The following is a 12,531-nucleotide window of genomic DNA, read 5'->3' on the forward strand; positions in this document are numbered from 1 at the left end:
GAGAGGAGACAGACAGGTCAAAAAGGCGGGGTTAGAGCCAGTGAAGGTAAATGTAGTGGGGAGTTAGGGAGGGGATAGGTCAGTCCAGGGAGGATAGACAGGTCAATGAAGTGGTATGAGGTTAGTGGGTAGGAGATGGGGGTGGGGCGAGATGTGGGAGGAATGGTTAGGGAGGGGGAGACTAGCTGGGCTGGTTTTGGGATGTGGTCCGGGGAGGGGAGAATTTGAAGCTTGTGAAGTCCACATTGATAGCCTTGGGCTGCAGGGTTCCCAAGCGAAACATGAGATGCTGTTCCTGCATCTTTCTGCATCATTGTGGCAATGCAGGAGGCCCAGGATGGACATGTCGTCCAAGGAGGGGGGGTGGGTAGTTGAAATGGTTCCTGACTGGGAGGTGTAGTTGTTTGTTGCAAACTGAGTGTAGGTGTTCCACAAAGGCCTTCCTGCTCCTGTGATGCTGTTTCACCCACTGTGTTCATCCAGCTTCACACCGTGTTATCTCTGCTAACTTTGACTCTGTTTTGTCCCCACCTATGTCCGGGACACCACCCACGCCTTCCACCTCCTCCAAGACTTCCACTTCACTTGTTAGGTTCATTTTTGGAGACCCTCACGGACTTGATGCAATAACAAGACACGGACCTGTTTAGAAAAACACAAATCTTTTTATTACAAAGCAAGTACAAGCTGTGGAGAATCACGGTACTTAACCCGGCACAGAGTGCAGAGTCCTATAAGTAATTCTCCCCGAGCAGCGGACAGTCCCCGCTTTTTATACTTTACTAATTGTTTTATAATACATAAAACAATTTTACATCTCACAATGACATGATACATGAAACGATTATTACAACAGACAAAGACAGGATACAAAACAATTATTACATCAAGAACATAAAAGACCAGGATATAGTATCAATTGTTCGTGAAGTGACAGCTAATGGCAGGAGGCGATTTCAAGTTGTTAACGTGACAGAATGTAATTTCAAGTTGCCAATGTGTCTGGCTTGAACAAAGTCAGTGCCCTGGCCCCTTTGTCAGAGACAGGCATTACATACTTCAGAAGTCTCACACCTTTACAAATGCTCCTCACTTAACCTTATTTGAGACAGTTTCCACGTACCCCCGCGCAGGAAGATAAAGATTTGCACAGTTTAACTCTAATTCTATTCAGACAGGAAGCTTAAGGCAGTGTCTGCATACCGATGTGTAGGAAGATAAGGAGTTACAAAATTTTACACACAATTTCCAGTTGGGCAGTAAGTTTTAAGGCAGTGTCTGCATACCTATGTGTAGGCAGATGAAGGACATTAATTTATAGAAGTACAGAAATCAATGGGATGTTATCCCAATCACATCTCACCCTGGGCCCCAAAACCTCATCTTCACTATGGTCATTCAATCCCATTCACTTGCATTCCCCACACAGATGGCGTAAAAGCCCTTAGCTTCTTTCTTTCCCACAGGGCCTACCAGTCCCCCTCCACCGAAATCCTCATCCGCTGAACCGAACTCGTCCTTACTCTTAACAACTTCTTCTTCAACTCCTCCCACTTTCTACAGATTAAAGCGCTGGCCATGGGATTCCGCATGGGCCCAAGCTATGCCTGCCTCTTCATAGGATATATGGAACAGTCCCTCTTCCGCAGCTACACTGGCCCTATCCCCCACCTCTTCCTCCACTACATTGACAACTGTATCGTTGCTGCCTCATGCTCACATGAGGAGCCTGGACAGTTCATCAACTATACTAACACCTTTCACCCCAACCTCAAGTTCACGTGACCATCTCTGATACCTCTCTCTTCTTCCTGGGCCTCTCTGTCTCCATCTCTGGTGGCCGCCTCGAAACCAACATCTATTTCAAGCCCACCAACTCCCACTGCTACCTAGACTACATCTCCTCCCATCCACCTTCCTGCCAGAATGCAATCCCTTACTCCCAATATCTCCGCCTCCACTGTGTCTGCTCCCAAGATGGTGCATTCCACTCCCAAGTATACCAGATATCTTCTTATTCCAAGGACTGCAACTTCCCCCCTTTGGTGGTCAAAATTACTCTCAACCGCATCGCTTGCGTTTTCCACAACTATCCCCTCCCCCCAACAAAAAAAATAGAGTCGACCTTGTCCTCACATATCACCCCACTAATGTCCATATCCAACATATCATTCTTCACCACATCCGTCACCTGCAATACATTCCCACAACCAAAGATATATTTCCACTTCCACCCCTTTCTGCCTTTCATAAGGACCACGCTCTCCACAACTCCCTCATCCACTCCACACTCCCCACTAGCCCTACCACCCCCAGCACCTTACCCTGCATCTGCAGGAACTGTTACACCTGTCCCTACACCTCCATTCAAGGCTCCAAACAAACCTTTCACATCAGACAGAGGTTCACCTGCACATCTGTCAAGGTGGCCTTTTGCATCCGCTGCTCCCGATGCAGCCTCCTCTACATCGGTGAGACCAAGAGGAGGCTTGGAGATCCAGCGACCGCTTTGTAGAGGATCTGTGCTTTGTACAACAAACGACAACACCTTCTGGCCACCAACTGTTTCAACTCCCTCTCCCTCGGTGACGTGTCCATCTTGAGCCTCCTCCAGTGTCACAATGACACCACCCACAAACTCGAGGAGCAGCACCTCATATTCTGCCTCGGGAACCGAATGGTCTAAACACGGATTTCAACAGTTTTAAAATCTCCCCACTCCCAGCCTCATCCCATAACCAACCCTCCCTCTCATCCCCGCATCCTTCACCTGACACAACCAGCCCATCTTCTCTCCCGCCTCACTGACCCATCCCTGCCACTCCCTACCTGCACTCAACTGTCACCATCCCACCTACGTTCCCCAGACCTACCCCTCCTCTATTTATTTTAGAGCTCCCTTCCCCCTCCCTCATTTCTGAAGAAGAGGCCCGACTCGAAACGTCAACTTTCCAGCTCCTCGAAAGCTGCCTGGCCTGCTGTGTTCCTCCAGCTCCACGCTGTGTTCTCTCTGACTCCAGCATCTGCGCTGTTCAGGGAGCGAGGTCTGAAGCTCACGGGGAGAGGCCTGGTGTGTCGGGGGCGGGGTCTGGTGCCCACTGGGTGCGGCCTGCGGTGTCGGGGGCGTGGTCTGGTCCGTCAGGGGGCGGGGTCTGGTGCCCACTGGGTGCGGCCTGCGGCGTCGGGGTCTGTTCCGTCAGGGGGCGGGGTCTAGTGCCCGCTGGGTGCGGCCTGCGGTGTCGGGGTCTGTTCCGTCAGGGGGCGGGGTCTGGTGCCCACTGGGTGCGGCCTGCGGCGTCGGGGGCGGGGTCTGTTCCGTCAGGGGGCGGGGTCTAGTGCCCACTGAGTGAGGCCTGCCGTGTCGGGGGAGGGGTCTGGTGCCCACTGGGTGCGGCCTGCCGTGTCGGGGGCGGGGTCTACCCTGAACATATCGCCGTAGAGAAGTCGTTACTGCGCGCGTGTGGTTGGAAGTGACGTTACTTCCTGGAAGTTGGCGGAGATTGAGGTAAGGAGAGGATAAGGCGGCGGAAATTATAAATTGTTGCACCAGGGAGCTGTGTGGGCAATACTGGCAGCTCATCCTTGGAGTTCGATGAGGTCAGAAGGTGGGACTGGTTCAGGGACTGTGGCTGGGGATTGGTTTGGTTGAGAGAGGTTCGGAGCCCCTTGGGGTTGGTTTATTTGAAGGATGGGGGAGTGGGTGTTGGGCTCATGGTTAACTGAGGGCTGAGTTTGACTGGTTAGTGTTCAAGATTGGTTTGGTCACTTTGCTGAAGTGAGAGGCATGGATAGAGTTGATAGCCAGAGACTATTTCCCAGGGCAGAAATGGCTAGCACGAGGGGTCATATTTTAAGCTGGTTGGAGGAAAGTATAGAGGGGATGTCAGAGGTGGGTTCTTTATACAGAGAGTTGTGAGAGCATGGAATGCGTTGCCAGCAGCAGTTGTGGAAGCAAGGTCATTGGGGGTCACTTAAGAGACTGCTGGACATGCATATGGTCACAGAAATTTGAGGGTGCATACATGAGGATCAATGGTTGGCACAACATTGTGGGCTGAAGGGCCTGTTCTGTGCTCTACTGTTCTATGTTCTATGAAGCTGAAGATGTATATCAGAGCTCTAGGTTATTAATGCAGCCCCCACTTTGAGCTGGAGCACTGTTGTTAACACATTTTAGTACCAAGGTTTAAGAGTTCAAATCCGAGCCCAAGAATTGACTGCAATCTGAGGGGGTCCTTCATTGTCTGTGTCAACGCCCCAGTTGCATTTTTGATTAAGGGGAGTATCACAGCATTAGCCAGAGATGAAATAACTGAGGGATCATCCAGTGAGGCTTTGTGGGCAGAGTTAAGAAATAAGAAGGGGCTGATGATGACATTAGAGTGGTACTGTAGGCTCCCAGTCAACAGGAATTAAAGGAACAAATGTGCAGGGAGACCAGGGAGACTTGCAGGAGCAGTAGGGTTGTCATGGTGGGGGATTTTAATTTTCTGAACAGAGACTGGGGCTGTCATTGTGTTAAGGGCTTCAATGGGGTATGATTTGTTAAATGTGTTCAGGAAAGTTTCTTCAAGCAATATGTCGAGGATCCTACTTGGGAAGGGGCAAAACCCAACCTACTCTTGGGAAATAGGTCAAGACAGGTGACTGAGGTGACGGTGAGGGTGCACTTTGGGACCAGTGACCATAGATCTATTAATTTTAAAATCTTTATGGAGAAGGACAAAACTGCTCCACAGGTTCAAGTTCCAAATTGGGTCAAGGTGAATTTTGATGGAATTAGATGGGAGTTTGCAGTTGTTGATTGGAGTAGTTTGAAAGTGGACAAAAGAACCTCTGGCAAGTGGGAGGCCTTTAAAAGTGTGATAGCTAGAGTTAAAGGTCTATATGTTCCTGTGAGGGGCAAGGTTGTCAGGAGTAGGGAATCCTGGATGACAAGAGATATTGTGGCTTTGACCAGAAAAAAAGGAGGTATGGCTGAGGAACAGGCAGCTGGGATCAAGGGAATCCCTGGAGGTATGTAGGGGTACAGGAGTTTACTGAAGGAGGAAATCAGGAGGGTGAAGAGGAGGCATGAGATGGTATTGGCTGAGAAGATTAGGGTGAATTCAAAGAGTCTCTTTAAGAATATTAAAGGAAAAAGAATAACTAGAGAAAAAGTAGGACCCCTCAAGGTCCAAAGTAGACACATATGTCTGAAACTGCGAGAGATGGGGAGGTCTTAAATGAATATTTCTCCTGTGTTTACCGTGGAGAAAAACATGAAGCCTTGAGAACTTGGGGATGTTAGTGGCAATATCTTGGGCACAGTCCACATCACAGGAGAGGTGGTGTTGTACGTATTAGAATGTATGAAGGAGAAGACAAATTTCCTGGTCCTGATCAAATATATCCAAGAACCCCACAAGATGCTAGGGAAGAAATTACAGGGGCCCTGGCTGATATATGTGCATCATTGATAGCCACAAATGAGGCCCCGGAAAACTAGAGGGTAGCAAATGTTGTGCCCTTATTCAAGATAGGTGGCAAAGAAAATCCTGGGAATTATAGATCAGTAAGCTACTTGAGAAGATTCTGAGAGACAAGATGTACATGCATTTAGAAAGACAGGGTTTGTTTAGGAGTAGTCAGCATGACTTTGTGCATGGGAGATCATGCCTCTCAGATTTCTTAAGATTTCTTTGAAGTGACCAGGAAGGTTGAGGGCAGGGCAGTAGACATAGTCTACATAGATTTCAGTAAGGCCTTTGCTAAGGCTCCACGTGGTAGGCTGCTCTGGAAGGCTAGATTGCATGGAATCCTGGGAGAGCTGGCAAATTGGATACACAATTGGCTTGATGGTAGGAAGCAGAGGGTAATAGTGGAAGGATACTTGTTGGACTGGAGGTCTGTGACTAGTGTGAAAAAGGCTGTTTCTTGATCTCACTCCAGAATTACCTAGCTTTAATTTTAATGTTGCATCCCCATTTTTCTGGTTATAGTAAATATCTTCCCTCCATTGACCCTAACACATCATTTTATACCTGTCAATAGACTACCCATGATTCTTCTAAACCTGGGGTTGGTAACATGGTGGGGAATCCTAGACATTAACTACGTGTTTAAGAGGCGTTTGTTTAGACAGGATAGGGTGTAGGTGGGGTGTAAATGCCTTCGCTCTTTAAATTGGTGTAATTGATCAGTGTGCTAGAGTGATATCATAAAAAAAATAGTTAGCGTTGTGTACGCAAGTCCATCAAAACTGCTAATGTATCTTTATGTTCTAGATGTTGACTGGCCTGGCAGTGAGAATCTAAGATAATAAAATGTGTGGTTAGATGAACACAGCAGGCCAAGCAGCATCTCAGGAGCACAAAAGCTGACGTTTCGGGCCTAGGCCCTTCATCAGACAGGGGGATGGGGTGAGGGTTCTGGAATAAATAGGGAGAGGGGGAGGCGGACCAAAGATGGAGAGAAAAGAAGATAGGTGGAGAGAGCATAGGTAGGGAGGGGATAGGTCAGTCCAGGGAAGACGGACAGGTCAAGGAGGTGGGATGAGGTTGGTAGATGGAGGTGCGGCTTGGGGTGGGAGGAAGGGATGGGTGAGAGGAAGAACAGGTTAGGAAGGCAGAGACAGGTTAGACTGGTTTTGGGATGCAGTGGGTGGAGGGGAAGAGCTGGGCTGGTTGTGTGGTGCAGTGGGGGGGAGGGACGAACTGGGCTGGTTTAGGGATGCAGTTGGGGAAGGGGAGATTTTGAAACTGGTGAAGTCCACATTGATACCATTAGGCTGCAGGGTTCCCAGGCGGAATATGAGTTGCTGTTCCTGCAACCTACGGGTGGCATCATTGTGGCACTGCAGGAGGCCCATGATGGACATGTCATCTAAAGAATGGGAGGGGGAGTGGAAATGGTTTGCGACTGGGAGGTGCAGTTGTTTTTTGCGAACTGAGCGGAGGTGTTCTGCAAAGTGGTCTCCAAGCCTCCGCTTGGTTTCCCCAATGTAGAGGAAGCCACACCGGGTACAGTGGATGTAGTATACCACATTAGATGACATGTCCATCATGGGCCTCCTGCAGTGCCACAATGATGCCACCCGTAGGTTGCAGGAACAGCAACTCGTATTCCGCCTGGGAACCCTGCAGCCTAATGGTATCAATGTGGACTTCACCAGCTTCAAAATCTCCCCTTCCCCAACTGCATCCCTAAACCAGCCCAGTTCGTCCCCTCCCCCCACTGCACCACACAACCAGCCCAGCTCTTCCCCTCCACCCACTGCATCTGAAAACCAGTCCAACCTGTCTCCGCCTCCCTAACCTGTTCCTCTCACCCATCCCTTCCTCCCACCCCAAGCCGCACCCCCATCTACCTACTAACCTCATCCCCCCACCTTGACCTGTCCGTCTTCCCTGGACTGACCTATCCCCTACCTAGCTCCCCACCTATACTCTCCTCTCTACCGATCTTCTTTTCTCTCCATCTTCGGTCCGCCTCCCCCTCTCTCCCTATTTATTCCAGAACCCTCACCCCATCCCCCTCTCTGATGCAGGGTCTAGGCCCGAAACGTCAGCTTTTGTGCTCCTAAGATGCTGCTTGGCCTGCTGTGTTCATCCAGCCTCACATTTTATTATCTTGGATTCTCCAGCATCTGCAGTTCCCATTATCTCTGGCAGTGAGAATCTGTTTCATTTGATGCCCCTTTGATTTTCATGAGCAGTGTGCAGTGCTCAAAGCCGTTATTTCTCCTGTATCCTGGTCTTCACAGGCTGCTGATGTTACAGAGAGTGCAATGTACAATCCACAGAATCTTGCTGCACCATTCTCCATAAGGTGCAGTTATTTCTCCTGCAGGTGAACGTTAAAACTCCGAAGGACTCAGAATGCTCAGCCGACTGCAGGAGTTGAAGAAAGAAGAAGAAGCTCTACTGAAAGCCAAAACCACTCTACAAGATCAGTTGAACCGACTCAAGGTACACCTACGTACAACAAATATCCCATATTATTTATTTAAATAATTACATTTTGCTGTTCCCTGTAGGTGGCTGAAGTGCCTTTACAAGCAGGGCCATAACACGTGTTCCCCGGTGAGGAATAGCGCAGGCAGGCAGTAAAGTTCATGCACCTCCTCCTCCTCCCCAAATCCACTGCCTCATTTCTGACATTGTTTGCTCCTGCTGTGCGAGACAGTTTAGGGTGGGAGGTGCTTCTGATCATTTAATCTGAACTGTCAACATCTTTCCTCCATCAGCACTCTCCACTCTCTGCATCCACGTGCCCCTCCCCCACCAAAAAAAAACTAGCGCAAATGCTGTCCCACCCAACAATCATGTCAGCTCCGAAGAAGAGTCATCTAGACTTGAAATGTTAGCTTGCTGTCTCTCCATGGATGTTGTCTGACCCGCTGTGATCTCCAGCATTTGTTGTTTTCAAACACACGTCTTAGTTTTGCTCTCTCCTGTGATTAAAATAGCAATACCCTGAACTTCTTAATTTGATTGCATTTGCTATGTTGTAGCGTCTTTCATTAACTCTATTATCAGCAGATCCGGCAGTGTTGCATAGGGCTGATATATACGTTCGCCTCTGGGATAAGAATAAACAAGCTATAGATCGGATTAAATAGAACATTGAATTATTTACTTTATTCTGAAAGGTGTTTTCTTCACTTCTCCGTGTTTGTGCCATTCATTCACTGGGAGCTTGCAGTTTATAATTCTTCTGAGGTCTCGGTGTTTCCACACCTTTCCCATATGTGACTAACTGTTGCTATTTCAGGCAAACACAGAATCTGGAGTTGAGGGACTTGTCTTATGAGGAGCGATTGAGTAGACTGGGACTATGTTCATTGGAATTTAGAAGAATGAGGGATATCTTACAGAAACAAATAGAATTATGAAGAGAATAGATTGTTTCCATTCGCAGGTGAAACTAGAACTAGGTGTTACAGCTTCAAACTAAGGGGGAGCAGATTTAGGACTGAGTTGACTAGGAACTTCTTCACCCAAAGGGTTGTGAATCTGTGGAATTCCCTGCCTAATGAGGCAGTTCAGGCTACCTCATTGAATCTTTTTTAAGGAAAAGATAGATTGTTGAACAGTAAAAGAATTAATGGTTATGGTGAGTTGGCAGGTAATTGGAGCTGAGTCATGAAAAAATCATGTCATGATCTTACTGAACGGTGGAACAGGCTCAGTGGGGTAGTTGGCCCACTGCAGCTGCTTTTTTCTTGTGGTCTTATACCAAGCAAGCTTCTGGTTGAGGAAGAAATGCTGGGCAGCACTCACTGGCAGTGCCATGTCAAACTTATGTGGTAGTGGGAGTCTTATCATAAAGTCAGGACATCCTAAAGGTGCAGTACCTTCTTACTCTGGTGCAGGTGCCCCTTAGAATCCTGTTCGGCTGTACCCCATCCTAAGGTGTAGACAGACTGTTAAGTCATTCCTGTCGCACAGCAACCAGGAATTTAGCTCAGCTAATCTCTCCTAATCTAAATACAGGAAAACAATTGCATCTAAGGGGATATTTAGGAAAAAGGATTTTAATCTTACAATTAAAATTAGAGATTTAAGAACAATTGCAGTAAACACTTACTCATAAAGAGGGTAGTGGAAAAGCCACCACAACACCCAGCCCCAAACAAAACTGTAGGTATGTAGAGTCACTGCAAGTTTGAAATGATTTTGTTTCAAGTAAAGGTAACAAGTTGTGTGAGACTTTATGGTTAGCGTTGCTTCAGGGTCAATCAGTGGAAAGCTGGACACGTTACAGAGGAGTCGAACTCTGATTCTAAATTCTGGTTTGATGTCAAGCATAATGTTCCCGTAGAATCATACAGCTCCAAAACAGACCCTTCAGTCCAACTGGCCCCCACTAAACTTGTCCCACCTGCCTGCTCCTGGCCCATATCTCTCCAAACCTTTTGCTATTCATTTCAAAGCTTTGGGTGCCCCAGCCCACCTGCCTGTAATGGATTATGGGATTCTAATGCCATGGCCCTGAAAGGGCTAGCCAAACAATGTAGACACATACGTGTAATTAAGGTACAGACCTGCAGTGATCTAATTAAATTAGAGGTTGCATGATTTCTTGTTTTAGTCCCTTCCCATTAGCTCAGTGCAGCTTTATTCCTGTCGAGGTGTCATGGTATCTTAAAGATGCGACATGAATGTAGATTGTCAATATTGAATGCTAGTATTCCTTTGGAAAATACCCACTTACCACAAGGATATGTGTCTACCTTTTTAGGTAGAAGAGTTGGCCCTTCGCTCGATGATCATGACTAGGGAAGATGGCGATGACAATGACAATGGTGGTCAAGCAGCTGAACCTGTAGAGGTGAGCTATCAATGTTAGTTTTTTTTTTAAATTTTTGGTAACCAGCACTCTGCAAATGCATGTTGCGTAACTTTTTCTTATTAATTCTACATCCCCATCTGATATTGGCTTGTGCTGTCCTTGCTTCATTCCACCCATCATTTGGTCACTCAGTCTTTTATTTCTTCTATGTGAAGATAGTAGGGTTCCAGGGAAAAAAATTGTGAAATATGACTTGTAGGATTCTTCTTTGAAAAAGCTTAGCTGTTTTTTTTTTAATTATTTCCCTTCTGGTTCTTTTACCTATCATTTAAGTATGGAGAGACAACAACCTAGTGGTAATATCGCTGAAGTATTAATCCAGAGACCCAGGTTCAAACCCTGAAATAGATGGTAGAAATGGAATTTAATAAAATCTGTAATTACGAGTCTAATAACCATTAATGTTCACTTATGTCCACAATGTGAACTAATAGTGTGGAAGCAGGCCATTTGGCCCATTAAGTTTACACTAACCCTCGAAAGGGGCATCCCACCCAGACCCACCTCCCTGCTGTAACCCTGCATTTCTCATGGCTAATCCAGCTAACCTGTGCATCTTTGAACAGGAGGAGGGGAGGGCGTTTACTTTGATGCTGGAGTATAATCTTTTTTACATCAGAATGATAGTCAAGAAGTAGTATTCTCAGTACATGAGATAGTAGAGATGTTAAAGTTTTATCCTGGTCTGACATTGTCATTGAATCACTATTGTGATACATTTCAGTTGATGACTGTGTTTTTCTCTTTCTGCAGTCCTCAATGCAGGTAGATGATGCAAGTGTTATCAATCAAACCCAGCTTCAGCTGAGCACATTACAGTCTGTTAGAAGTGCATTGCAGGAAAATGAGGAAGAGGAGGAGGATGAAGAAGAATGCATCTCCTAAATGGGTCAATTTTCAGAAAAGAATGCGAAGAATTTGTACAAACAAAATTTCATTTTAAGGTGGAGTGTTGAACTGCACTTGTATTCAGAGACTTCATTCATGTCAGAGCTCAGTTTTCAATATGTGCACTGGAAAGATGGTCACCTCAGGGGACAGATTCTGCCATTTCTGAGCCTGCAGCTTGCTAACTACTATGATATTGAGTGCATTTGAAATAGTTATCCTCCTTGCTGTGGCTCTTACTTGAGAGAAGCAAAAAGAAACACTGAAGGTGAAAAGAAAATGAGAACTTGTTACCTTTATACAGCAAGTTAAGTGTCATGAACATTTTTGATACAGCAAAACATTGAACAATTTTTGGATTAAGAAAATTTTAAACTGAAATGCTGCAATGTGGCTGAGCAATAAAAGTAGACCGGAGATTCCACAGTGCTGTGCTTTTATTGAAGCATTGTTGTAAGAACATCAGAACAACAGGCAAATTTAAGTCAGTTAGGTCTGTGGAGTATGTATGTATCTGTTCTCAGCTAATTCAAGACTTCACTGTTTGTGAGCCTCACTGTGGTTCGCTAATGTTGGGTAACTGATACCACAGCAGTATTTTGTGACAAACATTCTTACATAAAAGAACTACAAAAGAATTGAAGATTGTTGGCCTTGAGCTATATGCCTTTGAAATAGTAGTGTCAAGTATGTTCAATAATAGGGTTGTATTTAATAATGAGGGTGAGTTGGATGTGGTTCAGTGTTTTGCCTCTGCATGGATACTTTTTTGTTGAGTTTTGGAAGAGATTTTAATGTTCTCCAAGATATTGACAACTTTTGTTATTTTGTTTATAAAGCCATGAAGAGCAGTTACTGCAGCCTCCTAATATAAAATTGTAATCATCAACTTCAGTCAGATAGTCTGTTCACTGTGATTCACAGTTGCTGTATTTGCGATTATCCACAATCACTCTGTTATTGACTTGCACAAATGCAGCTAATTTGCAGCATTCAGGTGGAATACACCTGTAGGTTAACTTTGTGAATTCATGGAACCTGACTCCAAGACAATGTCAGTGTCAGTTACTGGTACTTGCCTCCAAACAAGCAGAGCAGGAGTGTAGAATTATACAACAGAGTTTAGTTCAGTTATCACTTGTGTTTTTAAAATGCAGTTATCTTCTGATTTCCCAGCATTGTGGCCTATTCCACTGAGATCACTAGTCAGGCCGAAAAATGTTTGTATGGGATGCCTTTATGCTGTAACCACGCCTTTTTCAAAAGAACCACCATTTGATTGACTTTTTGTGCCTTTTGAAATAGAGG

At 46.0% G+C, this 12,531-nt stretch overlaps 1 protein-coding gene across 5 annotated transcripts; it reads left to right on the top strand.

The window, feature by feature from the left end:
• Positions 1-3,387: 3,387 nt before the first annotated feature.
• snapc5 (small nuclear RNA activating complex, polypeptide 5) lies at positions 3,388-11,647 on the top strand. Of its 5 annotated transcripts, none has more exons than XM_048563158.2 (4): positions 3,388-3,505; positions 7,745-7,949; positions 10,225-10,314; positions 11,089-11,647. In XM_048563158.2, exons 2-4 carry the CDS (start codon positions 7,860-7,862, stop codon positions 11,218-11,220), a joined length of 312 nt encoding a protein of 103 aa, XP_048419115.1. In that variant the 5' UTR covers positions 3,388-3,505; positions 7,745-7,859; the 3' UTR covers positions 11,221-11,647. The 5 variants fall into 5 exon arrangements, with proteins under 5 accessions (XP_048419115.1, XP_048419118.1, XP_048419116.1 ...); XM_048563161.2 differs by having other exon boundaries at positions 3,410-3,505; positions 7,831-7,949; XM_048563159.1 differs by lacking the exon at positions 3,388-3,505 and adding an exon at positions 3,512-3,605.
• Positions 11,648-12,531: the final 884 nt, after the last annotated feature.

The sequence above is a fragment of the Stegostoma tigrinum genome, chromosome 33 (genome assembly GCF_030684315.1).
Source record: "Stegostoma tigrinum isolate sSteTig4 chromosome 33, sSteTig4.hap1, whole genome shotgun sequence".
In the NCBI taxonomy this organism is placed as follows: domain Eukaryota; kingdom Metazoa; phylum Chordata; class Chondrichthyes; order Orectolobiformes; family Stegostomatidae; genus Stegostoma; species Stegostoma tigrinum.

What these genes read in the sequence shown, in the direction of transcription:
- snapc5 (XM_048563158.2), top strand. Translation starts at nt 7,860, where the DNA reads ATGCTCAGCCGACTGCAGGAGTTGAAGAAAGAAGAAGAAGCTCTACTG. An exon ending in ATCAGTTGAACCGACTCAAG is followed by an intron (nt 7,950 to 10,224) that starts GTACACCTACGT and finishes CTACCTTTTTAG; the next exon opens with GTAGAAGAGTTGGCCCTTCG. An exon ending in AAGCAGCTGAACCTGTAGAG is followed by an intron (nt 10,315 to 11,088) that starts GTGAGCTATCAA and finishes CTCTTTCTGCAG; the next exon opens with TCCTCAATGCAGGTAGATGA.